This window comes from Heterodontus francisci, chromosome 43 (genome assembly GCF_036365525.1).
Source record: "Heterodontus francisci isolate sHetFra1 chromosome 43, sHetFra1.hap1, whole genome shotgun sequence".
In the NCBI taxonomy this organism is placed as follows: domain Eukaryota; kingdom Metazoa; phylum Chordata; class Chondrichthyes; order Heterodontiformes; family Heterodontidae; genus Heterodontus; species Heterodontus francisci.
This window is the reverse complement of record NC_090413.1, coordinates 11,430,680-11,457,511: the sequence shown is the minus strand read 5'-3', so window position 1 is coordinate 11,457,511 and position 26,832 is coordinate 11,430,680. Positions and strand designations below refer to the sequence as shown.

The 26,832-nt window shown below is 42.7% G+C and overlaps 1 protein-coding gene across 1 annotated transcript in view; it reads right to left on the bottom strand.

Moving 5' to 3' along the window:
- Positions 1-26,832, bottom strand: part of atp13a1 (ATPase 13A1) — a 105,558-nt gene that overhangs the window by 31,225 nt on the left and 47,501 nt on the right. Inside the window, exons 11-17 of the mRNA XM_068020883.1 lie at positions 24,465-24,602; positions 15,343-15,463; positions 10,841-10,998; positions 7,075-7,250; positions 5,608-5,718; positions 3,177-3,302; positions 720-828 (exon numbers count right to left, since the gene is read on the bottom strand). Coding sequence (XP_067876984.1) covers positions 720-828; positions 3,177-3,302; positions 5,608-5,718; positions 7,075-7,250; positions 10,841-10,998; positions 15,343-15,463; positions 24,465-24,602 — 939 coding nt within the window. The remainder of the gene's footprint in view (positions 1-719; positions 829-3,176; positions 3,303-5,607; positions 5,719-7,074; positions 7,251-10,840; positions 10,999-15,342; positions 15,464-24,464; positions 24,603-26,832) is intronic.

The window sequence follows — 26,832 nt, the reverse complement described above, 5'->3', positions numbered from 1 at the left end:
CAATTACGTATTTCTATCAACGCTTTCTTGCACTTAGGTAACTTGAATAGATACACATTGGCATGTGGAATGATTACATATATGACTGTTCTCTACCTATGGAGCTCCAAGTAAAAGATACTTGTACATCTTGATCCGTTTTATGAAAGTAGTTTCTATTCGGCTAAACACGAAGCAATAGAACCAGTCAGAGTAACTGCGTCCTTTAATAGATGTGTAGCTGCTCAGACCAGTTTATAATAGGAGAGGAGTGCACGGATATGTGGCTGTTCCTGCACTAGGATCAATACAGGTTTAGGGGTTAAGGCAGTTCATTATTTTCTTAGTCTCTGGATCAGTCTGGTGGGGAACATGGCCGGGAGAAGGGCCCTGGCTATCAGCAGTTATCCCAGTTTAGATGAAAAAGGTCATCATCCTGAAAGATTAACCCAGTCTCTCTCCATGGATGCTACCTAGCCTGCTGAGTGTTTTTGTTTATCCTGGTTGGGTCAGTGTCCAATTAAGAGGCGTAGCAAAAACCTTGTTTTATTCAATACCTTGTGTAAGAATAAGGGTCGGAGAGGAATAGGTCATCAAGCCCCACTGTACTAGTTGCATATTAAGAAAACATGCATACACAAATTTCTATTAATTGGCAAAACTGGCCCATTTTCTCTGCTCCTTTTAAAACTCAATCAAGTACATCAGGCTATGGGTATTGGGTAAGGCAGTGGCTTTACCTTCATTCTGCGGTGCTTGGAGGACAAGAGTCTGCTCTTTCTGGATGAAGTGGAGTTCTCGGGCCACGTGACAGGCTGTGAGGGGGTTGTCACCGGTGATCATAACTACCTGCAGAGACATGAAGAAACAGGGACTCAGCAGGTAGTGTGTGTCACGGACAGAAACAGACAGAGTGCAAGACAAAGACACAAAGGAGGGAGGAAGAGGGAGAGGAGATGGGCGAGGTGGGCAGAGTGGAGAAAGAGTGAAGGCGGGGGAGTGTGAGAGAGAGAGAAGAGGAAGAAATATAGGCTGTCACAATGATAGAGAGCCAACCAGGATTGAGAGGAAACATTAAGGGAAGAATGAGTGGAATGAAACGAGAGGAAACAAGAGACAAAAAATAAAATCATGAAAAAGATTCCTCAATCTAATTAAAGTTATGCGATGTAAATTACTGTATCTGTACTCCATGGCCAAATTTATCTGTCTGGGAATTAATATTTGCTCAATGTCACTAACATATTAGATGCAAGAAATTTCAAAATTTGCAGATGACACAAAACTTGGAAGTACTGTGAACTATCAGGAGGAAAGGGATAGACTTCAAGAGAAAATGGACAGGTTGGTGGAATGGGTGGATGAAATTTACTGCAGAGCAGTGTGAAGTGATACATTTTGGTAGGAAGAATGAGGAGGCGCAATATAAAATAAAAGGGTACAATTCTAAAGGGAGTGCAGGTGCAGAGGTACCTGGGGGTACAGGTGCATAAAGAAGAACAAAGAACAGTACAGCACAGGAACAGGCCATTCGGCCCTCCACGCCTGCGCCGATCTTGATGCCTGCCTAAACCAACACCTTCTGCACTTCCGGGGCCCATATCCCTCTATTCCCTTCCTATTCATATATTTGTCAAGATGTCTCTTAAACGTCGCTATCGTATCTGCTTCCACCACCTCCCCTGGCAGCAAGTTCCAGGCACTCACCACCCTCTGTGTAAAAAAACTTGCCTCGCACATCCCCTCTAAACTTTGCCCCTCGCACCTTAAACCTATGTCCCCTAGTAACTGACTCTTCCACCCTGGGAAAAAGCATCTGACTATCCACTCTGTCCTTGCCGCTCATTGATTATTTATTTTTATTTAGAGATACAGCACTGAAACAGGCCCTTCGGCCCACTGAGTCTGTGCCGACCAACAACCACCCATTTATACTAACCCTACAGTAATCCCATATTCCCTACCTACACTAGGGGCAATTTATAATGGCCAATTTACCTATCAACCTGCAAGTCTTTGGCTGTGGGAGGAAACTGGAGCACCCGGCGAAAACCCACACGGTCACAGGGAGAACTTGTAAACTCCGCACAGGCAGCACCCAGAATCGAACCCGGGTCCCTGGAGCTGTGAGGCTGCAGTGCTAACCACTGCGCCGCTGTGCACTGTGGTTGAATTGTTGAATGCGGCAGGGCAGATTGCGAAAGTGGTTAATAAAGCATACGGGAATCCTGGGCTTTATAAAGAGAGGCACAGAGTACAAAAGCATGAAAGTTATGAACCTTTTAAAAACACTGGTTCAGCCTCAAATGGAGTACTGTCTCCAGTTCTGGGCTTTAGCAAGAATGTGAAGGCATTAGAGAGGGTACAGAAAAGATTTATGAGAATGGTTCCAGCGATGAGGAATTTCAAGTTACGAGGATAGATTAGAGAAACTGGGGCTGTTCTCCTTACAGATGAGAAGTTTGAGGGGCAGATTTGATAAGGTGTTCAAAATCATGAGGCATCTGGGGACAGACAGCTAAGGAGAAACTGTACCCATTGGCAGAAGGGCCAAGAACCAAAGGACACCAATTTAAGGTGAATGGCAAAAGAGCCAAAGGAGAGATGAGGAAAAACCTTTTTGCACAGCAAATGGTCAGGATCTGGAACGCATTGCCTGAGTGTGTGGAGGCAGATGCAATCGTGGCTTTCAAAAGGGAATTGGATAATTATCTGAATAGAAAATAAATTTGCATGCCTATGGGGAGAAGGTTGGGGAGTGGGACTAGCTAAGTTGCTCTTGCAGAGAGTCAGCACAGATAAGACAGGCCAAATGGCCTCCTTCTGTTTCATAACCATTCTATGATTCTATAAATATCTGAAGGTTTTCAACGAAGTCAGAAACACAACAGGTCTGTTAGCCAACTATATTAGTGTGCTGTTACTGTTGATCATCACCCACCAACAGCTGCCACTGTATTAGTTTCTAATATCATGGATACTTATGTTTGGCACTTGATCCCCTGAAGCCCAACTCCCCTAAAGCCTCGACTTACCATTAGATGCATCAACACAAGAACTAAAGTGAGGTGATCATTTGCCAATAGACCTTAATGACTCTTCACAATGAAGGCCCACCTGGCCAACAAGCTAACAGACCAGAGGTCACTGCAGGAAGCACTTTCACTGCATGCAGACGAATTGGAAGGTACACCTACTTGATGTGATGCATTCTGGATCTCTTTGATGACTGCTTTTGAATCAGCCTTGAGGGGGCAAGAGACCACCATGAAGCCAGCAAATTTCAGGTTCAACTCTAAATGTTCACGGGTTATTGCTCGGACCTGGGAGACACAAAAAGAAAGAAACACGAGGATAAAATTAACAGCTCTTATTGGGAAGGAAAAAATACCTTGTTGGGGCAGCACCAACACTTAACTCCCACATTAACAAGGCTATTACTGCAAAAGCGCCGAAGCGCACGGACATGACAATAGTTGAGAAAAGCTGGAAGGCAAATTTACACTCTAAATACAAAAGTATCTGAATTCTTGAGCATAGCACTAGTGTAATGTAAAAGTGGCTTGTGTGAACTAGGTTTAAAAAAAAAAAGCATTACTGCACATTAGAACGATCACAGCAGACAGAACCCACAATATCAACACAGGACGTAATGCAAGGCCCCCAACCTCACGCCAAGACCAGGGATCCTGGCATTAGTTGAGAATACAGAAGGTTCTACATCTCTCATAGCAATGATGTGTCATTTTAATCTAGTGAACAAATGATCTCCTGTGGCATTGCACAGAGAACAACGATCAGGTGTAGTTTTCAGATGAAGCAGGTTCAAAGCAGATAACTGAACTAGGGCATGATGTAACTCAATCCCCATTTTAAAATCAGACATTATAATGTGTTCGTGTGTACGTCCTGCAAACTTATTTTTGCATTTCCATTATGTCCCCATTTATAATGGAAACAGTCTAACCCTCCCACCATGAGGATAGAATTACAGCTCGACTCGTTTATATAAGGAAATTTTCATTATAAATATCTACACAAGAATTTATAAGAACAAACTTGCATTTATATAATGTCTTTCACAACTTAAGGACATCCCAAAGTGCTTCATAGTCAATGAAATAATTTTGAAGTGCAATCACTACGAAAATGGGGAAATGTAACAAGTTGGACACAGCAAGGTCGCTCAAACACCAATGAGATGAATGAGCAATTAAATTGTTTTGGTGATGTTGGAAGAGAGATAAGTGTTGGCCAGGATATCAAGGGAACTATTCTGCTCCTCTTCCCATTGTGCCATGGAACGTTTAAATCCACCAGGATCAACATGTCATCTGAAAAACAGCATCTTCAACAGTGCAGCACTTGGATAATGAGTTAATGAGACACAGCATGGATTTGTAAAAGGAAGATCGTGCTTGACTAATCAAACTGAAATTTTGATGAAATAACAGAAGGTTGAAGGGAATGCAAGGGATGTGTCTATTTAGATTTTAAGAAAGCATTTGACAAAGTACCACATAAAAGGCAATAGGAGGGTCAGTGTCAACTTGGATTAAAAAATTGGCTTAAGAACAGAAATCAGTGAATCGTGGTAAATGGTTGTTGACTTAGATATTGGAATACAGAATAACATTTCAAAATTTGCTGATGAGACCAAACTTGGAGGCGTGGCAATCATTGAGGATGCTACCAATCGACTCCAACCTGACATGGGCTAGCAGAATGGGCAGACAAGTGGCAGATGGAATTTAATACAGATAAGTGTAAGGAGACGCCATTTGGCAAAAGGGATAGGGTGGAGGCAATATAGACTTAATGGCACAGTTCTGAAGAGTGTGCAGGAACAGAAGGACCCGAGGGTTCATATGCATTGATATTTGAAGGTAGCAGGAAATATTGAGAGCGCATATGGGACCTTGAGCTTCACAATAGCGTACAAAAGCAGGGAAGTTATGCTGAACCTTTAGAAAGTTCTGGTTAGGCCCCAATTATAGCCATGTCTCCAGTTCTGGTCACCACACTTTTGGAAGGATGTGAGGGTCCTTGTGAGGGTGCAAAGGAAATTTACCAGAATGGTTCTAGGATTGAGGGATTTCACCTACAAGGTTAGGTTTGATAAGCTGGAGTTGTTCTCCTTGCAGCAAAGGAGATTGAGGGAAGATCTGATAGAAGTGTACAAGATGATGACAGGTTTAGATAGGGTAGACAAAAGAAAAGCCATTCCCATTAGCTGATGGTACAAGTACCAGGGGACACAAATTGAAGGCTTTGGGCAAGAGATGCAGGGGGAATGTGAGGAAGAGCATGTTTACTCAGCAAGTGGTAATGACCTGGAACACTCTGCCCAAGGAGGTGGTGGAAGTGGAGATAATGAATGATTTCAAAAGGGAATTGGATTGGCACGCGAGGGAAATAAACTTGCAAGGCTACGGAAATAGAGGAGGGGAATGGAGTGACTGGGTTGCTCCTGAGAGCCAGCATGGACTTGATGGGCCAAATGGCTTCCTTCTATGCCGTAATGACTCCATGATAACATTGTTGTACAGTTCAGCACAGCTACCTGCACAGAACAGGATTACCCTGCTGCAGCATGAGCCAAGGTAAGAAGTCCAAGCATATTTTTACCTGCTGATGAGTCAGGTATCCCATCTCCTTATATCCCAAGGCTAAAACTCGCGCTCCCTCTCGTGACATTGCAGTGTGGACAGCATCATAGTTATTCGGAAGCTCAGAGAACTGGAAAACAACCACATATACAATAGAATCAATTAAATCATGTACATTACATAAAACCAAACTGATGATGGATTCAGCTACTGGATTCCAGAAGCATCACAGAGTAGACGGCTCTGTGCCAACTCCCTCACATGGTGATGTATAAATCATGGCCAAGACCTTGGAGATTGGCAATGAGTGGAGGACACGTCCTTCCTCACAGGGAAGGACAAAATACCCAGCAAAATAAGCCACCCCAAGTTGCTCTGTGACCCAAGTGCACTGGCCTTGCGGAACTGCTACACGACACAGCCAGTTCCAGGACAGGAGGAACATTACTGCAAAATGGAAATTATACAAAAAGTTTTAGTCATTCAATCTCTGGTTTTCTGCAAGATAATGCAGATAAATCTAGCCAAACACACAGGGCTCTCCATCCCTCACTTTTTAAATACTGGCTCACAACTGAATACTTTAATAGCCTCCAGAAATTTTATAGTCAAAGATTAGAGTAAGACTGTGTCCTTTTTGGCACCAAAAATCAAGGCTGCAATGTAAATGTACTCAAAAATATTTCAGATTTTTTAAAGGTAAATTTTATATGAGCTTGGATTTACAGATTTAACTTTTCTTATCCTCTAGTTTAAACCTTTTCCTCTCGTCCTTCGGCTCCTTCATTGTCCAGTGCCATACATCAGTGATCCAGTGTGAACGGGTCACCCACTCCCAAAGCAAGTCCGACCCCATTAGAAAGGGTTCTGCGATCCGGGCCCTGTTGTCACTCTTCTGTAGGGAGCACATGCTTCTTTCTACAGCCTCACCCCAACATCTCTGCGACATGGAACTCACATTTGGGAATTGAGAGCCTAACTCACTGTTGCTGCTCCGCGATGAGTTGCGCAACCTTGACATTACATGGGTGCAGAATCTTTCAGCCCAATGTGTCTATGCTGGCTCTTAGAGCTCTCCAGGGAATTCCACTTCCCTGCTCTTCCCCTACATCCCTGCAAGTTTATCCAATTCTCTTTTTCAAGTTACTTTTGAATCTGGTACCACCACCCTTCCAGGCAGCGCATCGCAGATCACAACAACTCGCTGTTTAACATTTTTTCATCATCCCGCTCTATTTCTTGCCAAATATCTCAATTGCACTCACTGTTACTTAGTAAGTGGTGACTGCAGTTTACAATTTACTGTTGCAGTGGGGAGGGGTGAGGGATGAAATAACACTTCTGCTATGTGATAGTGAAATAAATGGCATCTTTTGTTCACATTCACCATGCAAAAGTAAAACAGTGGAAAGCTGCCCCCCTCCCCCAAGTTCCGATGCATTCCTTCATATTCAGATTATGCTCCATGCCTGGCCAGGCTCCTTACCATGCTACGCAGTGTCTCAGGTGCTCCCTTCACAGCACTGATGTATTGGAGATCTGTGGAGCCCATTGTTTCATAAGAGCCAAGGACTGACATGCGTTTCAACGCGCTGGCAAAGTGAAAGCGGTGGTGGATTTTCAGACCTTGCGATTTGATACTTTTGGGGAAAACCTTCTCATCTGAGGAATAAAGATGAACAGTGACGCAGAGTTTTTATTAAAATGGTCTGTTGAATTTCATAACTTTTCTGCACAGTAGCCAACTGAAAAACAGCAACTTTTAAAATTGGCAAATGACAATAATAATGCAGGTTTGGAAATGTTTTTGCATCGCCTCACTTTTGAAGCAGTAAGTGGGGTTGTTAACAATAAAACTGTTTAGTATTAAGCAGACAGGAAATTGCTTTAGAAAGTGTAAGGAGCCTTAAAATAATCAGGCTGATGGCCCCGATGATATTCATCCAAGGGTCCTTTAAGGAAATTGGACATGTACATGGCCTGTATCTCCAACAGCTCACAGCAGTCAGGGACTGTTCCCTCACACTGGAAGGTGGTTAGCATAATTCCAAACTTTTAAAAAAGGAGGATAAAGTTAGAAATGGGGAACAATAGGCCCATTAACCGGAGGTCAACAATAGCCAATAACAGATAGAGAAGGCCTCATAGGGACACCCAAAATGCCTTCTGGAAATTTATTGAAGTTACCAAGTTAGAACCGGAGGGAAACCTGGCATACATCGTTCACTAGGACTTTCAGAGCGCTTTCGATAAGGTATCGCATAATAGTTTGCTCCACCCTGGCGGTTTGAGAATTGGCTGAAGGTCCACGAGCACGAAGTGTTTGTTGACGGATTTAGACCTACTTGGAGACCAGTTACCAGTGGTATCCCGCAATGACTGGTGTTAGGACCTTCACCATTTACTATCTTCATTAATGATTTAGATGTAGGTGTTAGAGGAATGATCTGTGAGTTTGCAGATGATGCCAAGTTATAATCAGGACTATAGAGGACGCTCAACTGCTACAGTGCAACTCTATATGTGCTGGGGTATGGGGTCCATATTTGGCAAATGATGTTCAACATAGAAAAGTGCAGTGTTATGCATGTGGGCTGATCAAATGCTAAAAGAATTCAAGTCAGTGGTTTAGTGCATCACTCTCTAAAGGTTTATGATCAATGCTGTGAAGCTATAACTAAAGTGAACATAGTTCTTGGACAATTCACTATAAAACAATGCATACCATTTTGTTCTTGTACAAGACCTCGGTTGGGCCTCAGTTAGAATACTGTGTCCAGTTTTGGTTTCCTCATATGGTGGGTGATATTGAGGCTCTGGAAAGGGTGCAGAGGAGGGCCACAAGATTAATTCCCAGTCTAAAGCACCTTAGTTATCCAGATAAGCTCCATGAGCTGGATCTCTATAGAGAAGCGTTGACCCAAGGGTGACTTAATCAAGGTTTATAAAATAATAAAGGGACTATCTTGTGTTTACATACCAATTATTTCAACTGAATAGGTTAGGGAGGACCAGAGGCTGTCCTTACATATATGCAAGGACAGAACTAGTTTGAATGTTCGTGGTTCTTTTAATAGAGATGTGGAACAGGTTCTTGAGCTGAATGCTGATTCACTGTATTCCCTCAGGGAAAACTAGACCAGTTTCTGATGGGGTGGAGATCACTTTGTATTACAAGTAGGCATCCTGCAATAGAAATCAAGGTCAGTGTGATTTGGACTAATTTTGATGGCCGAAAGGATGAGTTTTCAAGTCCCCCTATCCCCAACTGGCCTGGGGTTTTATCTGGTTTTAATCTCCCAGGAGATTTTACATGGTTCCCTGTAGGGTGGGGAGTGTTCATAATAGGTTAGGCAATATAAATAAAGGGTACAATTCTGAAGGAGGTGCAGGAGCAGATGGACCTAGGTGTATATGTGCACAAATCACTGAAGGTGGCAAAGCAGGTTGAGAAAACTTAAGGCATACAGCATCTTGGGCTTTATAAATAGAGGCATACAGTACAAAAGCAACGTGGTTATGATGAACCTTTGATCCTAATGGGAAGATGGTGGCGCAATGGTAATGTCACTGGACTAGTAATCCAGAAGCCCAGGCTAATGTCCTGGGGACACTGGTTCAAATTCCACTGTGGCAACTGGTGGAATTTAAATTCAATCAATAAAAAAATCTGGAATCTGAAAGCTAGTCTCAGAATAGTACAATGAAACTATCGATTGTCATAAAAAGCCATCTGGTTCACTAATGTCCTTTAGGGAAGGAAATCTGCTGTCCTTACCTGGTCTGATCTACATGTGACTCCAGACCCACAGCAATGTGGTTGACTCTTAACTGCCCTCTGAAATGGCCTCGCAAGCCACTCAGTTCAAGGGCAGTTAGGGATGGGCAACAAACGCTGGCCTGCCAGTGATGCCCACATCCCATGAAAGAATATTAAAAAAAACTCTGGTTTGGCCTCAACTAGAGTACTGTCTCCAACTCGGACACCGCACTTTAGGTAGAATGTGAAGGCATTAGAGAGAGGGCGCAGAAAAGATTTACAAGAATGGTAGCAGGCATGAGAGACTTCAGTTACTTGGATAGATTGGAGAAGTTGGGGTTGTCCTCCTTAGAGAAGGTTGACAGGAGAGGTGTTCAAAACCACGAGATGTCTAGATAGAGAGAAACTCTTCCCATTGACAAAAGGTTTGAGAATCACAGGACACAGGTAAAAGGTAAATGGCAAAAGAACATGAAGAAAAACATTTTTAAATGCAGTGAGTGGTCAAGATCTAGAATACACTGCCTGAGCGTGTGGTGCAGGAAGATTCAATTGCGACTTTTAAAAGGGAATTAGATAAGCAGCTGAAGAAAAAAAATTTGCAGGGCTGCAGGGAAAGGGCAGGGGAGTGGCACTGGCTGAATTGCTCTTGCGGAGAACTGGCATGGACATGACTGTCTGAATGGCCTCCTTCTGAGCTGTAACCATTCAATGATTCTAGTGTGATGCACAGGGCATAACAACTGTGTGGAAAGGCTGGGTGGACCAATAGCTCTTTTCCTGTCAATTTTCCACATTGTATGGTCAAAAACAAATGTAACAGAATCACACAATTAAAAGTTAATGGCGAGGCCAGATTTCTTTACGTTAAGGGACCACCTGCAGGACATCTCTAAAGTTGAGGCAAGCGAGCGAGAGAGCGAATGTGCGAGCGACAACAAACAAAATCTGGAAGTAAAATACTGAGGGGATTATGTTCAAGAATGGTTTAAAGTAGGACATGGTACAATGAGTCTCAATTTCAACACAAATGGGTAAAAAAGAGACAAAAAGGAAGAAGTTCAAAGGAAAACTGATGAAAGGAATGGGTGTGACAGGAGAAAAATAAAAAAAATTTGAGAGTGCGAGAGAGCGCAAGAGGACAGCATTAGAGGGTGATTGTGCAAGAAAGCAAGTCCCATGCACAGACAGTCATACAGTAACAGTAGCTTCTCTGCACCCTGTCCTGATTAGAAGAGGGACTTCCCCCAGAAATGAAAAGGGCTGGTTCATCAAGCAATTAGACATTGCAGGATAGATCTACAATTAAAAACTGCAGCAAATAAGTAAATTCCAGATACCAAAGCACCATTAACGAAATCATACATTCAGATTTACTTTTAGAAACTGTATTTTTTTTTTTGAACGCTCGTTTTTTCTTGGTAGAGTTAATGAAGAATGTCCGCACCTTCACAGTACCATATTAATGGAAATACAAAAACACTCCTTTCACCTTTTGTGAGGGTCCAGTCAACTGCAGTTAGCATCGCCTTTTCAAGGGGATCACCGACCAATGTCCCATCGTCCATCTGTACTAGTGAATGACATGTAGCCACCACCCGGTGTGTTTGCAGGGGGATATCAGACACTGGGACCAACTCCTTCCCTTGCCTGGAACGTGAATAGAAAGGTTCATCATTGCTCTAAATGCAGAATCTTCAAGAATATTTTGGCTACAGAATTTCCAGTCCGGAATTTAACAACACAGTCTGCACAAAGGTTTTTTTTTTGAAAAAACCCACACCCAAAAGACCAACTTGAACTATGTTTATTTAAATAAAGACTTTATTCACTAGTCAGGAGGGGCATTGAAAGAGTATCCAAGCTGCAGCTCCTGAGCCTGACAACTCACCCCCATGCACACTGGTATTTTTTATTTGCTGGTTTGTTCTTTTTAAAATTTTGAGTGCGCGGAGGTTTGTATTTCACACTGCTGCCTTGCTGGTGAACAATTCTTAAATCTGGACACAAAGATCAGCCAGTAATGAGATTTCTGCAGTCAGATCCTACAGTCGAGTCAGAAGAGTCTCTGGACCAGCTGCCGCATGTTCATGATATATTACGGCCTCGCACCAAACTGTGTTAAGTAATCACAAAGGCAGTAATAAATGCTGACTTCAGTTATTCTTGTTCTTCAATTTGTTCTTGGGATGTGAGTGTCGCTGGCAAGGCCAGCATTTGTGACCCACTCCTAATTGCTCTTGAAGATGGTGATGAGCTGTCTTCTTGAACTGCTGCAGACCATGTGGTGCAAGTTTGATAATTTCAAGACAGTGGAGGGATCAAGAGAGGTGGTGGCGAGGTCGAGCTGGGTGTCATCAGCATACAGGTGAAAACTGACACTTTTTTCCGATGATGTTGCCGAGGGGCAGGACGTAGATGAGAAATAGGAGGGGCGCCAAGGATAGATTCTTGCGGGACACCAGAGGTAACGGTGCGGGATCGGGAAGAGAAGAAATTGTAGGAAAAAACTTATACTGCCTTTCATAACCTCAGGGCATGCCCAAAGTACTTTGCAACCAATGAAGTACGTTTGAAGCATAATTAATGTTATGATGTGGGAAATGTGGCAGCCAATTTGTGCACAGCAAACTCCCACAAATAGCAATGTGATAATGACCATATAATCTATTTGTTTAGTGATGCTGATTGAGGGATAAGTATTGGCCAGGACACCATGGATAACTGCCCTGCTCTTCTTCAAAATAATGCCATGGGATCTTTCACATCCAACTAAGAGAGCAGACGGGGCCTCTGTTCAACATGTCATCTGAACGACTGCACCTCAGACAATGCAGCACTACCCAGTAGTGCACTCAAGTGTCAGCCTAGAACCCACAACCTTCTGACTCAGAGGCAAGAGTTCTACCAACAGATATACTCTGGCTACAATTAGAATAGCTCAGAAAGGAACCAGGCAAGTGCAATCCCACCCAGCTGGACAGTGGTGAAGGGGTGTTGGAGCAGGAGTGTGTGGTCAACCAAGTCAATGGCTGCAGATGGATCGAGAAGGAAGAAACAATCTAACATGAGCCCAGGTTGTTAAAACTGAACACAAAAGGAAGGGAAGGAACACTAAGAGAAACAAATCACTATAAGCTACATTTTAAAAATACAGGTTAAAGACAACTGTTCGAAAAGTTGCTGCAGTTTCACTTCAGTATGAGTGCAATTTCCACAAAGATGTCTAGGGGTCACTATTGGCCACTGAAAACAACTTGTATTTGTTTGAAACTTGACAATGGTTATACTCTACTAGATGGGAATCACTTGGGGATCTGTTTTAAAGGTATTCCCACAGCAAGAGTCAAAAAACAGGGGGAAAAAAGTTCAATTTGTGAAATCAATAGAATTAGCATCTCAGCACCAAATGGGGTGCTGGCAATGCAGAATGTTTCAGGACTATCTGATTGCATTTTTGAAATCCATCTTGGGACCATTTTCACAGGGCAGCGGAAAGGTTGATCAACAAAGGGTGCACCAGATTAAGCCCTCATTGCATCAAATCCTATTTCTGCTCAATAACTTTAACTGTACAAAGTCTTGCCTGCTCACAGCAATGTAACAATCAAAAGTCTGGATATTTCAGCAGGATTAGATCACCTGACCTCCTTCCTACTAAGACATGTTTGTAGAGGAAATTTTACTCTATCTAGCCCAAACTGTACCTGCCCTGGGAGTGTTTGAAGGGACAATGTAGAGGGAGTTTTACTCGATATCTAACCCGTGCTGTACCTGTCCTGGGAATATTTGATGGGACAGTGTAGAGGGAGTTTTACTCTGTACCTAACCCCGTGCTGGCACTGGAGAACAGCAATCAAAGAGCTTTCCATTCCCCAGCACCAACATCCTCACCTTGAGCACAAAATTCATATTAAAAAAACGTCCTTCATCATCCTGACACTGGCGCTCGAGTACACAATATCTGGCAATAGTCCAAACCTTTTCCAAAAGCAGGCACTGCTCAATGACATCGGTCATCGCCAGATTATATAGTGTGTGTTGGCAGAGGTCAATGCAAGGACACATGCTAATCAATGCCACCTTTGCTCTGGGTGTCTGGGGCTTTAAGAGAAAAAGACTGGGAATAGTGATTAAATAAAAGGCCCACATTCCACAATTCTACCAACAAATTAAACTGTGTACAGTGACCGTAACACACACGAACTGAAAGTTCATGTGGGTGAGCATGCAGATGAAGATCAAGGATCACCTTCGAGCCCTAAGGCATCTCTCATCTCTTCTTTTATGAGACTGACCTATTGCAGAGGGAGCTGGCTATACCCATGTCTTCTGAACAATAGGTCCCTTCTTGTATTACCTGCTCTTCCAGGTCACACAGTTCCTACATTTTTCAATCTGAGCATTCTGGGGTGATGGGGGAGGGATTGAAAAAAACCCTGACAGAATTCTAAAGACCCTTGTGGCGAGATTTGTTTTGCCGTCAGTCTGACTAAGTCATATTAAATTCTTCAGCACAATACTTTTTCTGATGCTCTTGATCTCAGTGTATGACAGGCACCAGATACAATAACACTCGACCAGGTCACCAATACAACAGCTCTTTCTACCTAGATCTGGGAGGCAGCAAGACTCTTGTCATCAGTATCAATATGGAATATTTTACTGGCAATTGGTAGCACCCAGGAATCATTGGAGTTGGGGTGAGAAATCTGATTGAAAAGATATTTTCTGAAAAACGGAATAAGCTTTGGCCGAGTCAGTGGCCCAGGTTAAATGTAATTGGGGAGGGAGGAAGTGAGACTTCACACTCTCCCAAGAATCAAGGGATAAACACACTGAAAACACAAACTGCATTTTGTTTGCCACAGCTCAGGAACTTCAAAAGGGTCTTCGATTTTACTGCTACAACTCCCCAGCTGCAAACGGTAACACAGTGGTTATGGTACTGGACTAGTAAATCCAGAGGCCTGGACTAGTGATTTGGATGCAAGAGTTCAAATTCCACCATGGCAACTAGGGAATTTCAATTCAATTAATTAAATACAATTGATTAAATTTAAAAATCTGGAATAAAAGTTATCAGGAATGGTGAATATCTATCTACCGGAATGCCGTCTTTACTCTCCATATGTGACCTACAACAATGTGGTTGACTGGCCTAACAAGTCATTCAGTTATCATGGCTCACCATTAATGCTGTTGCCAGAGGTGCTCACATCCCATGAATGAATAAAAAAAAACTGTGTGAGGTGGGTTTCTACTTGATAATGAAACTGAACACAATCTTCTGCATCTAGTTTATACCATCCACAGTTATCATCTTAAGCTTTACCGCAACTAAAGTAGTTTCAAAGTGTCGATATAAATATTGCTGACTGTTGAGGCAGTGTGGTCTGGCAGCACTGTGCTGATTGCACAGGTGTGCTTCTACCACCTGATGGCACAGATAGCAAGCTCCCAATCTCAGCCAGGCACCATGGGAGAAGTGAAACTGCATTTACTGGAAGCCAGTGATTTACTGTAATGACAGAACAGGTTTAGAAACAGGTTCAAGGGCACTCTCAGGTATTCACAGCAAATAATATACAGCATAACAATAGTAACTTGCATTTATATAGCACCTTTAATGTTGTAAAACCTCCCAAGGCACTTTGCAAGAGCATTATCAAACAGGATTTGACATCGAGCCACATAGGAGATACGAGGATAGGTAACCAAAAGCCTGGTCAGAGGTAGGTTTTAAGGAACATCTTAAAGGAGACAGAGTTACAGGGAGGGGATTTGAGAGTCCAGACAGCTGAAGGCACATCTGCCAATGGTGTGACAATGGAAATCAGGAATGAGCAAGTGGCCAGAATTAGAGGATCACACAGTTTAAGGAAAGGGGGTTGTGCGGGAAAGGGGGTTGTGCGGGGCTGGGGGTTGGTAGAAAAGGGAGTAGAGTTGTTTGGCCAGCACCCATGTAACTGTGCCCCAGGAAGGAATGCTCACCTGAGTCCAGCGACCCCTCTGACCACCAGGTTATCACTCGTCAGAGTACCAGTTTTATCGAAGCAGCAGAATTCCACTTTTCCGGCAAAGGGGATTCGGAAAGGTTCTGTGCAGTAAACGTCTGAAAGAGGAAGCAGCAGGTCAAACATTATTGTTCCTAAATTTCAGTCTGGTGAGAGTATGAAACAAGCCCAAATGTTTCATCTGAGGGCCTAGACCATATAAAGCACTGCATTCCTACATTAGCACAGTGACTATACCATTAACTGCAAAGTGGATTAGGACGCCCAGAGATAATGAAAGGCGCCATTAGAAATGCAAGCTCTTTCTTTTTTCTTTACTGAGTACTGACTAAGTTTGGCCTTAGAAGGAATGCAGCCCAGATTCATCAGAATGTTTCCAGGGCTTCAATGGTTAAATTAGGACAGATTACATAAGCTCAGCTTGTATCCCCTGGAGTATAGACGGTTAAGGGGTGATTTGATATAGTAGACAGAGATAAACTTATTCTGCTGGGAGAGTCGAGGACAAGGGGACATAACTAAAATCCGAGCTAGGTTATTCAGGAGAGAAGTTAGGAAACAGTTCTTCAAGCAAAGGGTGGAACTCTTCCACAAAAAGCAGTAGATGCTAGCTCAATCCATTATTTTAAATCTGAGAATGGCAACACCCTTAGCTAGCAAAAGTCTTTAGGGATGTGAAACCAAGGTGGGTGGTTTGAGTTAGGATACAGATTAGCCATGCTCACATTGAATGGCAGGCAGAACAGGCTCAAGGGGCTGAATGGCACCCTCCTGTATGCCTAGCTAATGTTTTTCTCCCAGTTCACATCTCCATTCTGGGCAAAGTTGGCAGAACTTTACAAGAACAGCCAAGGCATCACAACTGAATTCAGTGTCCTTGAGCTAGGGAGGGAGGAGCAGAGGGTTTCTGTTCCCGATCAGCCTCTCCTGATCTTTTCTGGAAAAGGGCATGATCAGGCTTTGCCATGATGCCCTTGCCAGTTGACCAGCATCTCCATGGTTTCAGTCTAGACTAGCACATGAAGAGCCCCCTTTGGTGAGGTGCCAGAGAGCAGCTGGTGCCCAAGCAACCACACCCCAGTAAGGAGGCAACCATCTCAAGGAAATGGGTGAAAAGGGGATTAAGGGGAAGGAGGAAAAGGAAATTAGTACCCCTCCCAAAATATCTATTTTTCTGTTATGTCTGAATTATGCTGACATTGAGAGCTGAGCTGATTGAGTAGTGTCAGTAAACCAGTACAGTCAATATAAGCATGTGAATTTGACCGGTGCCATTAATATAAAAACATCCCAAGGTATTTCACTGATAGTACTGGAAAAGGATATTGAGCCACAACCACAAATAGACTAGCCGATGCAGAAAGCTTGGCTTGAGTGATGAGATTGGAGAAGGGTTATGAAGGGGGAAGAGAAAGGTGGAGAGGCCAAGGGACAGAATTCAAGGAGAATAGGATTGAGGTTGTGGAATAGTGAAGCATAGGAACGGAGAAGAGGCCATTCAGCCCCTCGAGCCTCATATGCCATTCAATGAAATCCTGGTTGATCCATATCATCTTGACACCTTTATCCAACAAAAAAATCTGTTGATTGGTTTTGAATCTTTCAATTCAAAAGGGAGGGCGAGGGGAAGATTGGAAGACCAGAAGAAGAATGGAGTACAACAGGATGATAAGATTGTAATGTTTGCAGAGGTAAAGCGAGACAATGCATTAGGAGATGGAGAAACCAGTGAGGACTGTCATGATGGAGGAATGGGGTTCAGCGTGAGAAAGGACAGACATGGCAAGAACTTTGCACAAATTGGGAGTTTATGGAGATGACTGGATAGGAGACCAACAAAGCAGGGCATCAGAATAGGCCAGTTTGGATATGGCCTCGGCACGCATATCGGTTCAGCAGGACATATCCAGTTATAAAGTCAGTAGACAATCAATAACTCAGTCAGCATCCCAGAACACCATCCATTTTTGTCGAAGAAGGTTTTGCCTTTCAACAATAGTGGACACCCATTACTAGAGGTGTAAACATCACTTCATTCAATCTTTACAAGTTGCTAATCATTTTAACATTCTGTATAAAGAATAGAACATTCCTGCATATAAAAGGAAGCCAATTCTATCAGAAGGTGCAGCAGTCTTACCACCGTCACCAACTCTCCCCATCTGCCCCCATCAGAGCAAAGAATTTTGAATAGATCTTAAAATCGAGGCTTCAAACCATTTTTAAAAAAAATGCTTGATTAAAAATGTATCACATTTTTCACAGTCAAAACTATGAAATGCGCCTCAGCCTTTTTAGGTATCCCCACGCGGGCCCCAGTTCACATCCAGGAATTTTTACTTTCAGTAACAACACAATCTAAAAAAAAAATCACATCCAAAAGAAACATCAAACATTTCTGTAGCGCAGGCGCATTTCGGGGTTCTATTTGTCTGCAAGACAGGTCACAATTAACAGTTAAATACTGCAAGTGAGTTATTTAACTGTCATGCACTGCAAATCAAGGAACTCTTCCCTTCCTGATGGATTACATTTCACAGACACCGCAGTCATCTAAAGCCAATCTTAAGCAAACACAGGCACCACATATGCACATCAGAGGACTCGTTTATCTGAGAGAGAGCACCCCACGTCAAATCTCGATGCAAGATTTATTCCCACTTGAGAAATAATATCAGCACTAAATAAAAAGCATGCATTATAGCTCGCTTGTCAATGTCATAATAAAAGGTGGGCCAGACCAGGAAAACCGAGCCAGACCTAAAGGGATTATGCTTGCAGATCAGTGCTAAGCTTTCCTTTTTCTCACGAGTTCACTCCCCTCCCTCCATCTACTGAAAACATTGTTTGCTGGCCATGGGAGGGCTTCACAGTCCCTGGGCACTACCTGCTACCTCGCTCCCAGAGACCATTATTCACTTACGAGCCATCACAGTTAACAATCACATGCTATTCAACCACAGGCAGCGTCACAGGTCACTGGATAACAATCAGGAGTAGGAAACACCAACTGATGTTCATCCTTTGGAAGCAGGGAACTGAAGCCAATTGAAGCATTTCTGGCTGAGACCAGCAAATAACGGACTGGGGGTCTGAATCAGAGACCCTCCAGCTCAGTATGATTAACTTGATAGATTTGCTGCGGCAGCCTGATAGGAGATTAAAGGATGTTATTCTGGAGCGGGTGCGGCAGAGTAGAAGTAAATGATTTTTCTTCCCACCCTCCAAAAACAATTTAAACTACCTATGAGAGGAGATATTCCTCATTGTACCATTAAAAACCAGTTTGCAGTGCAAATAATGATATATCCAACAGGGTCCAACCCTGGTTGCCGAGGCAGGTGCAGCACCACAATTGTATAATGCTGTCTGGGACTAAGCGTCCCATTTCAATAACTTGCATTTATATAGCGCCTTTAACAGAGTAAAAGGCGCCCAATGCACTTCATAGGAGCATTATCAAACCAAGTTTGGGCGGCACAGTGGCTGGCACCGCAGCCTCACAGCTCCAGCGACCCAGGTTCAATTCTGGGTACTGTCTGTGTGGAGTTTGCAAGTTCTCCCTGTGTCTGCGTGGGTTTCCTCCAAGTGCTCCGGTTTCCTCCCACATGCCAAAGACTTGCTGGTTGATAGGTTAATTGGCAATTATAAATTGCCACTAGTATAGGTAGGTGGCAGGGTAATATAGGGACAGGTGGGGATGTGGTAGGAATATGGAATTAGTGTAGGATTAGTATAAATGGGTGGTTGATGGTCGGCACAGACTCGGTGGGCCGAAGGGCCTGTTTCACTGTCAAACTTTTTTTTTTATTGAGATACAGCAATGAGTCAGATAAGGGGATATTAGAACAGATGACCAAAAGCTTAGCAAAGAGGTAGGTTTTAAGGAGCATCTTAAAAGGAGTTGGGGGGGGGGGGGGGGGGGGGGGGGGGGGGGGAAGGAAGTAAAGAGATGGAACGATTTATGGGGAAAATTCCAGAGCTTAGGGCCTTGGCAACAGACCAGAATTGGAGAGTTCTAAGGCTGGAGGAGGTCACAGAGATAGGGAGGAGTGAAGCCATGGACGGACTTGGAATCAAGCATGAGAATTTTTAAAACATCTGAAGACGCCTTATAGGAGCGTGATCAGACAAAAACTGACACCAAAACAACGAAGGAGACATTACAGCAGTTAACCAAATGCTTGGTCAAAGAGATGTATTAAGCAGAAACTTCAAGGAGAGAGAGATGTAGAGCCAGAGAGGTTTAGGGACGTAGTCCAGTGCTTAGGGCCTAGACAGCTGAAGGTACAGTCAGCAACAGTTGGGTGAAATAAGCCAGGGATGCATCCCCCAAAATATTAGCATTTAACTGTAGTAAGAAAAAAACAAGACGACTGGGCAAGCTCGCAAATACTGTGTTCCAGTACTTGGAGAGTCTTCAATGCTCTTTGTAATGTTTTTTTGTAATTATATTTGTAAAGGAGTGAGACAGCTAAAGTACTGAGACAGCATCAATGGTATATTATTGTTGAAATGGCTAAGACTGCTACTCCTCATGCTCCCCTTTTCAGGATCTGGCCTCTTGCCCATCCCCAATTTATTTTGCCCCACCATTAGTGGCCATGCCTTCAGCCGTCAAGACCCTAAGCTCTGGAATTCCCTCTCTAAACTTCATCTCTCTCTCCTCCTTCAAGATGCTTGTTAAAACCTAGTTCTTTGACCATGCTTTGATCACCAGTGTGAATATCTCCTGACCCTTTGCCCAGAGGGTGGTGAGAATGTAGAACTTGCAAGCACTCAGAGTAGTTGATACATTTAAGGTGATATCACCTTAAATGTAAAAGGAGGTATTCTCTATTGTAGTTTGGTATAAAATTTTGCCTGATGATGTTCCTGTGAAGCACCCTGGAACACAATACTCTGTTAAAGGAATTATTTAAATGCAAGTTGTTGTTGTTTGATGTGTGTCTGCCACACTCTCTCTCCTTTCCTGTACCTTTATACATTTGCTGCTATACTTTAGCGATATTTAAGCTGCTCATGAGGGTGGTGGAAGCAGAGAGAATGAATGATTTCAAAAGGAAACTGGATGGGCATTTGAGGGAAATAAACTTGCAGGGCTACGGGAATAGAGTGAGAGAATGGGACTGACTAGATTGCTGTGGAGAGTTGTCATGGACTCGACGGGCTGAATGGTCTCCTGTGCTGTAATGACTTGATGACTATGACTTTATGCAGTGAAAGTACATATCGCTTGGCAGCAAAACACTATTCTGCATTATCCCAGTGCAAACTTATTCGAGAGATAAGGAGTTAGTTTTATGAAGAGAAAATGAGCAGTTTAGGCCTTTACTCGAGTTTAGAAGAATGAGAGGAGATCTAATTGAGGTATATATGATTAAGGGGATTGACAAAGTAGACATAGAGAGGATGTTTCCTCTTGTGGGGCAATCTAGAACGAGAGGTCATAGTTTTAGGATAAGGCGTAGCAGATTTAAAACAGAGATGAGGAGAAACTACTTCTCTCAAAGGTCGTGAGTCTGTGGAATTCACTACCCCTGAGTACGGTGGATGCCGGGACATTGAGTAAATTTGAGGAGATAAGACAGATTTTTAATTAGTAATGCGTTGAAGGGTTATGGAAAACAGGCAGGAAAGTGGAGTTGAGGCAGAGATGAGATCAGCCATGATCGTATTGAATGGCGGAGCAGGCTCAAGGGGCTGAATTGCCTACTCCTGCTCCTAGTTCTTATGTTATGTTCTAGACTTGCACACCAGTTTGTGCCAATTGTACTGTGCGACAGTCCTTCCCCTCCCATGCCCAAAAGAAAATCTGAACAATTCTTTCTGTATTTGCAAATTCAGTCTTTAGACCTCGACCAGCAATTCAAATCGTCTTTTGCTGATGGTCAGGTGAACGAGGTTGTTGAGACATTACATGCAACAAGTATTCCTGTCCCATAACTCACTTATATATGGGAACACAGTGACTTTCTACATTTTCAATCTGACAGTTTGCCAAGCCATATTTCTGACTTGGCCTAGCTCTGAACATCCCAAAAAGATTTGCATTGCCAACCTTGATTGCTTTATTAAGATACAAATTTATAAAAAAACAATATTACCAAGTAAAATACTATTTTGGGGATAATGTGACATGTTGGAAAATAAAGGACTAAAATCCGACAAATGCCCAGGACCTGATGGCCTACGCCGTAGGGTTCTAAAAAAAAAGACAGCTGCAGCAATAGTTGATGCACTAGCCAGGATTTTATAAAATTCCTTAGATTCAGGAACGGTCCCATCAGATTGGAAGTTGGCAAATGTTACACTGCTTTTCAAGAAAGGAGGGAGAGAGAAAACAGTGAACTACAGGCCAATTAGTCTATCAGTCATTGGGAAAATGCTGGAATCTATTATTAAAGTCGTCGCAAAAATGCACATAGAAAAGCACAGTATGATTAGAACAAGTCAACATGGTTTTACCAAAGGGAAATCCTGTTTGACAAATTTATTAGAGTTTTTTGGGGGATGTAACTAGTAGGGCAAATAAAAGGGAACCTAGTAGATGTAGCATATGTAGATAAAGTGCCACACGGAAGGTAAGAGCTCATGGAGTTGGGGGTAATATATTAACTTGGACAGGAAGCAAACAGTGGGCATTTTCAAGTTGGCAGGCAATGAATAGTGGAATGTCGCAAGGATCAGTGCTGGGGTCTCAGCCTTTTACAAACTATATTAATGACAGATGAGACAGAAAGTAACGTATCTAAGTTTGCTGATGATAGAAAGATAGGTGAAAAGGTAAGCTGTGGGGAGGACAAAGAGAGGCTGCAAAGAGATATAGACAAGTTAAGTGAGTGGGCAGCAAGATGGCAGATGGAGTATAATGTAGGGAAGTGTTATTCATTTTGGTTACAAGAATAGAAAAGCAGAATTTTTTTTTTTAAAAAGGTGTGAAACTTGTAAGTGTTGATGTTGGGTGTGCTGGTACAAGGAACGCTGAAAGTTAGCATGCAGGTACAGCAAGCAATTAGGAAGACAAATTGCATGTTGGCCTTTATTGCAAGGGGATTGGAGTACAGGAACAGAGGGTTTTGGTGAGACCACATCTGGAGTACTGTTTGTAGTTTGGTCTCCAGATTTAAGAAAGGATATACTTGCATTGGAGGCGGTGCAGCGAAGTTTCACTAAATTGGCCCCTGGGATGAGGGGGTTGTCCTGTAATAAGAGGCTGTGTAATTGGGGGTCTATTCTCTGGAGTTTAGAAAAATGAGAAGTGATCTCATTGAAACATACAAGATTCTGAAGGGGATGGCTAGGGTAGACACAGAGATCATTTCCACTGGTCGGGGAATCTAAAATACAGGGACACAGTCTCAGGATAAGGGGTTGATCATTTGGTACCGAAATGAGGAGAAATTACTTCACTCAAAGGCTTGTAAATCTTTGGAATTCTCTACCCTAAAGGATGGTGGATGCTCCATGGTTGAACACATTTAAGGCTGAGATAGACAGATTTTTGGTCTCAGGGAATCAAGGGATATGGCGAGTGGGCAGGAAAGTAGAGTTGAAGTCTAAGATCAGCCATAATACATGGCAGAGCAGGCTTGATGGGCCATATGGTCTACCCCTGCTCCTATTTCTTGTGTACTTGCAAATGTCTCCACCACATACTTATTACCAAGGACTTTTAGCTTTTATTTGGTTCAAGTCAGTAGAATGCTATACTCAGCCATTAACTGGGGAAATCCCACTGTCACTAGTCAATTTGCAATAATATTTTCATGCCTCAGGGAAACAGATCTCAGTTTAGTCACTAGAATCATAAACTTTAATACAGAAGGATGCAGTTGGCCTACTGTATCTGTGCCAGCTCTTTGAAGGACAGTGCCACCTAGTTCCATTCCAGTCCTTTCAAATTTTTTCCTCAACAAATGTTTCCCCAAATAAAAGCTACTATAGATTCTGCTTCAACCACCATTTCTGGACAAGCATTCCATGTCCTCTGCATTAAAAAAATTATAACTTCTACACTCTTTGAGCAGTGATCTTAACTCTACTTAGCAACTCACCAAATCATTGATACCAATAGTTTACCTCTTGTCAGTTATCAAAACTCTTCAATTTTGAGCAATTCAATCAGATCTCTTCACCTGCTTTGTTGTAATGGAAACAAATTAGTTTCGCTTGTCTTTCCTTGTAATCAGAACCTCTCATCCAAGCTATCAACCTAGCAAATCTTTGCTGCACCCCCTCTGGAGCCTGGACATCTTTTCAAAAGGTGGTCTAGACCAGACACAATATTCTATGTGGTCCAGTGAGCTTTACAGGTTCTTTTGACACTATATCTTTATTTTAAAGCCTAGGATCCTTGCAGCTTTTTCAATGTCCCCTCACTATTCTTCCCCCAGCATATTGTTAAAAGATTATCTTTTTCTCTGCCAACTCCCTCCCGCTTTTGTCTGAAGGGATTGATAAGGTTCCTCAGGCATCAGTTGCCCTTTCAGTACTTTGACCAAGTTGTCATTATTTACCCTCTGAATCTCGGCAGTGATGGTTGGCGGCCAGGTGTGGGGGTATCACCACAGACCTCAACTGTGCTGCACTCCAATATCCAGACGGCAGACTCCCAGTGGAGGTTGGCGAGTGAGAGTGTCAGGGGCATCTGTAGATAACTCTCTACTCCCTAAACCAAACATGCAGAAGCCAATTGCAACATCCCTAGCACGGGCCTGGTTGAGATCTGCTAACTCAGCAGAGAGGAGGGATCATACGTAGGGCGCTCCTGGTCAGTTTACCACAGTTATTCACTAGATAAGGTGGTATTCAGGACAAACTGTCAGCCATTGCTCAGTCGGTAGCACTTTCACCTCTATGTCAGAAGGTCGTGGATTAAGCCACACTCCAGAATGGCCTACTTCTGTTCCAAGATTCATTTTGAATATAAAAATGCCCATCGCCTATTTAAAACCAACATTTTCTATGTAATTTAGTTAGCTGTCGCAGAGTACAACAGTTTCACTAAGTTGGCAGAATGTGAAACATCCGCTGGCAGTACATGCATGCCTACAGTTTGAACACTTACTGCACCATTCAGCTCCACACAGTACTTACGGAGTTTAGCCAATGCAATAAGGGAAGTGTTGACGGCCAGTGACAATTCAATTGGGAGCTCAGGAGGGACAACAGACGTTAGGATTAGCGTGCACTCCAAAAATAACTTGTAGCGGTTTCTGTTTGGGTCCTTCGTACCTGCAAACATGAAATGAAAAGATCTTGTCCAGAAATGTCCACATTGAATACAGTTCTTTGCAACAATTAATCTCATGGTTGGCATAACCAGAAGGACTTTGTGACTTTTATGATCACGGGTTTAAAACCCAAAAAAGTGCTAAACAGCCTTCTAACTGCATACTTCTAACATAAGCAATACTGACTAATTATCACTCAGAGTATCTCAAATTCCTTAGAGCTCTTTGCTTGAGAAAAGAAAGCATTGTGAACTATAATGGACCGAATTGGAGAAAAGGCATCACCATATACAGCATGATCTAATGGAGATTAGCTATTTTGTAGTTAAAATACCCTCAAAGTCAAATAACAAAATTGGAAATTGATCCTACTTTGTGCAGTGATAGGCACAGAAAGATTGCATTTCACGTTTTTTGGGTTAGGCATTGATTCTTAATAACACAACTAAGTTGGAAAGAATTAAACTGAAATAAAATCTGGAAAGTTACAGATGTTTCACACACATGAACATTCCCAAGGCACTTGTATTTTTGAAATCCTACTGTATGTTACACAGCCTGAATCTGAAGCCTGCATCTCAAAAACATGCAATGGACAAGTGTTCTACAAATGTCAATTTAAAAAAATCATTTTGTATCAATGCATCTGTATTCCTTGCAGCTAGATTTACTTCTTTTCCTAATCTTCAAACAGTTCACCCAAGAGTTCCAAAACTCTGGCAAGCATCACCTCCTCTGCCATAGAGAGTCTCCCAATCTCAGACTGGCACGACAATTATTGCCATATAACTCTCACTGACAGAACACAGAAAGAACTAACTTCTTGCACACAAATAATATCAGCATGTGTAGGAGGCTGTATAGTGCAGTAGATTAGTGTACAGAACTTACAGACTTGTCACATCTTAATCCAGATGTATGGGTAGCCTGTCTCACATTAAGAGTGAAAGTCTTGCAGAATGCAGATAGGGAAAGTGGCAAACACGCTAAAGAAGTTATATATACCTCTATCAATTTTCTAAAAGCAGGCATGCTAAAACCCTCCACCAACCATTATGAACACACTACTTACCCGCATAAACCCTACACTGACCACTGCGTACACACCATTTACCCAGATAACCCTACACTGACCAATATAAACACACCACTTAACCAGGTAATGGCTGACTAGTGTTTGAAAAGTAACTTTTTCACTGTGGCTCCTTACTCATTTGAGCACAAGCTAAGAGCAGAAAGGTTTGTAAAGATATGTAAAATGCTTAAAGAGCATTAAAACATTCCCTAAAGTAGAGTCAGAGACTTTAGAATGTACTTTAGAAAATAACACTTTTGGATGGCCCCTAACTGGAACATATTCACAATGAAAACAAATGGCTCTGTAATAATTGTCTGGAGGCAAAAATACCATGAAAAGTGGGAGATTTATATTCAAAGGAGCCATTCTGTTGAAGCCCAACTGCCAGGTCACACATTTGATATAAACCGGTGTTCTGGCAACAGGGATTTTAAATAATTTAATACAAATTAAATATTGTCCAAGTTTTCTTTTGCCTCAAAAAGGTCAACATTCTTATGTTTTGCTCATGTGTTGGAAGTACATACGGTCATTACATTTGAATCAAACATTAAATCATGGAGATTTATGCCAATTAAAAGGCCCATGGTTCTTTTCCCTTCATGATACAAAGTAGATTTTTTTGTACTGAGGTTTGAACCCCTCCCCTCCCCTCTCCCCACCAATCTTTTCTCCTGAAGGCTCCATGAGTGGCCTACTCCTGCTCCTAATTCGTATGTTACTATGTGATGGGGTACAACTCATTCTGCCCCTCCTCTTCATGGGCCTCCCGATGCTAAACACTGACCAACTCCCATTGGAGTGCAGTGTTCCCAGTACTCGACCAATTCAGCTTCAAAAAAATAGAGTAAAGCACTCGGGAGGTGACCTTCCCTTTCCATCCCCCCACAAACTTTTTCTCCAGAAGGCAACTCCTTGAGGAGTACAACTCCATGATCCATTTTGCCCCTTCATTGGAGGGGAGTCTTTTTCTCTACCACCACCCATCTCCACCTCTCACAATGCAGGGAAGCATTTGGTTCCCAGCTCCCAATAAGAATGGCAATGGTAAATACAGGAACTTGAACTAACTGCCTAGCATTTAATGAGGCACTGGGCTCATGCTTCAACAAGCCTTCCTCAAGCTGCAATGCATATGAAAAATAACCATTTG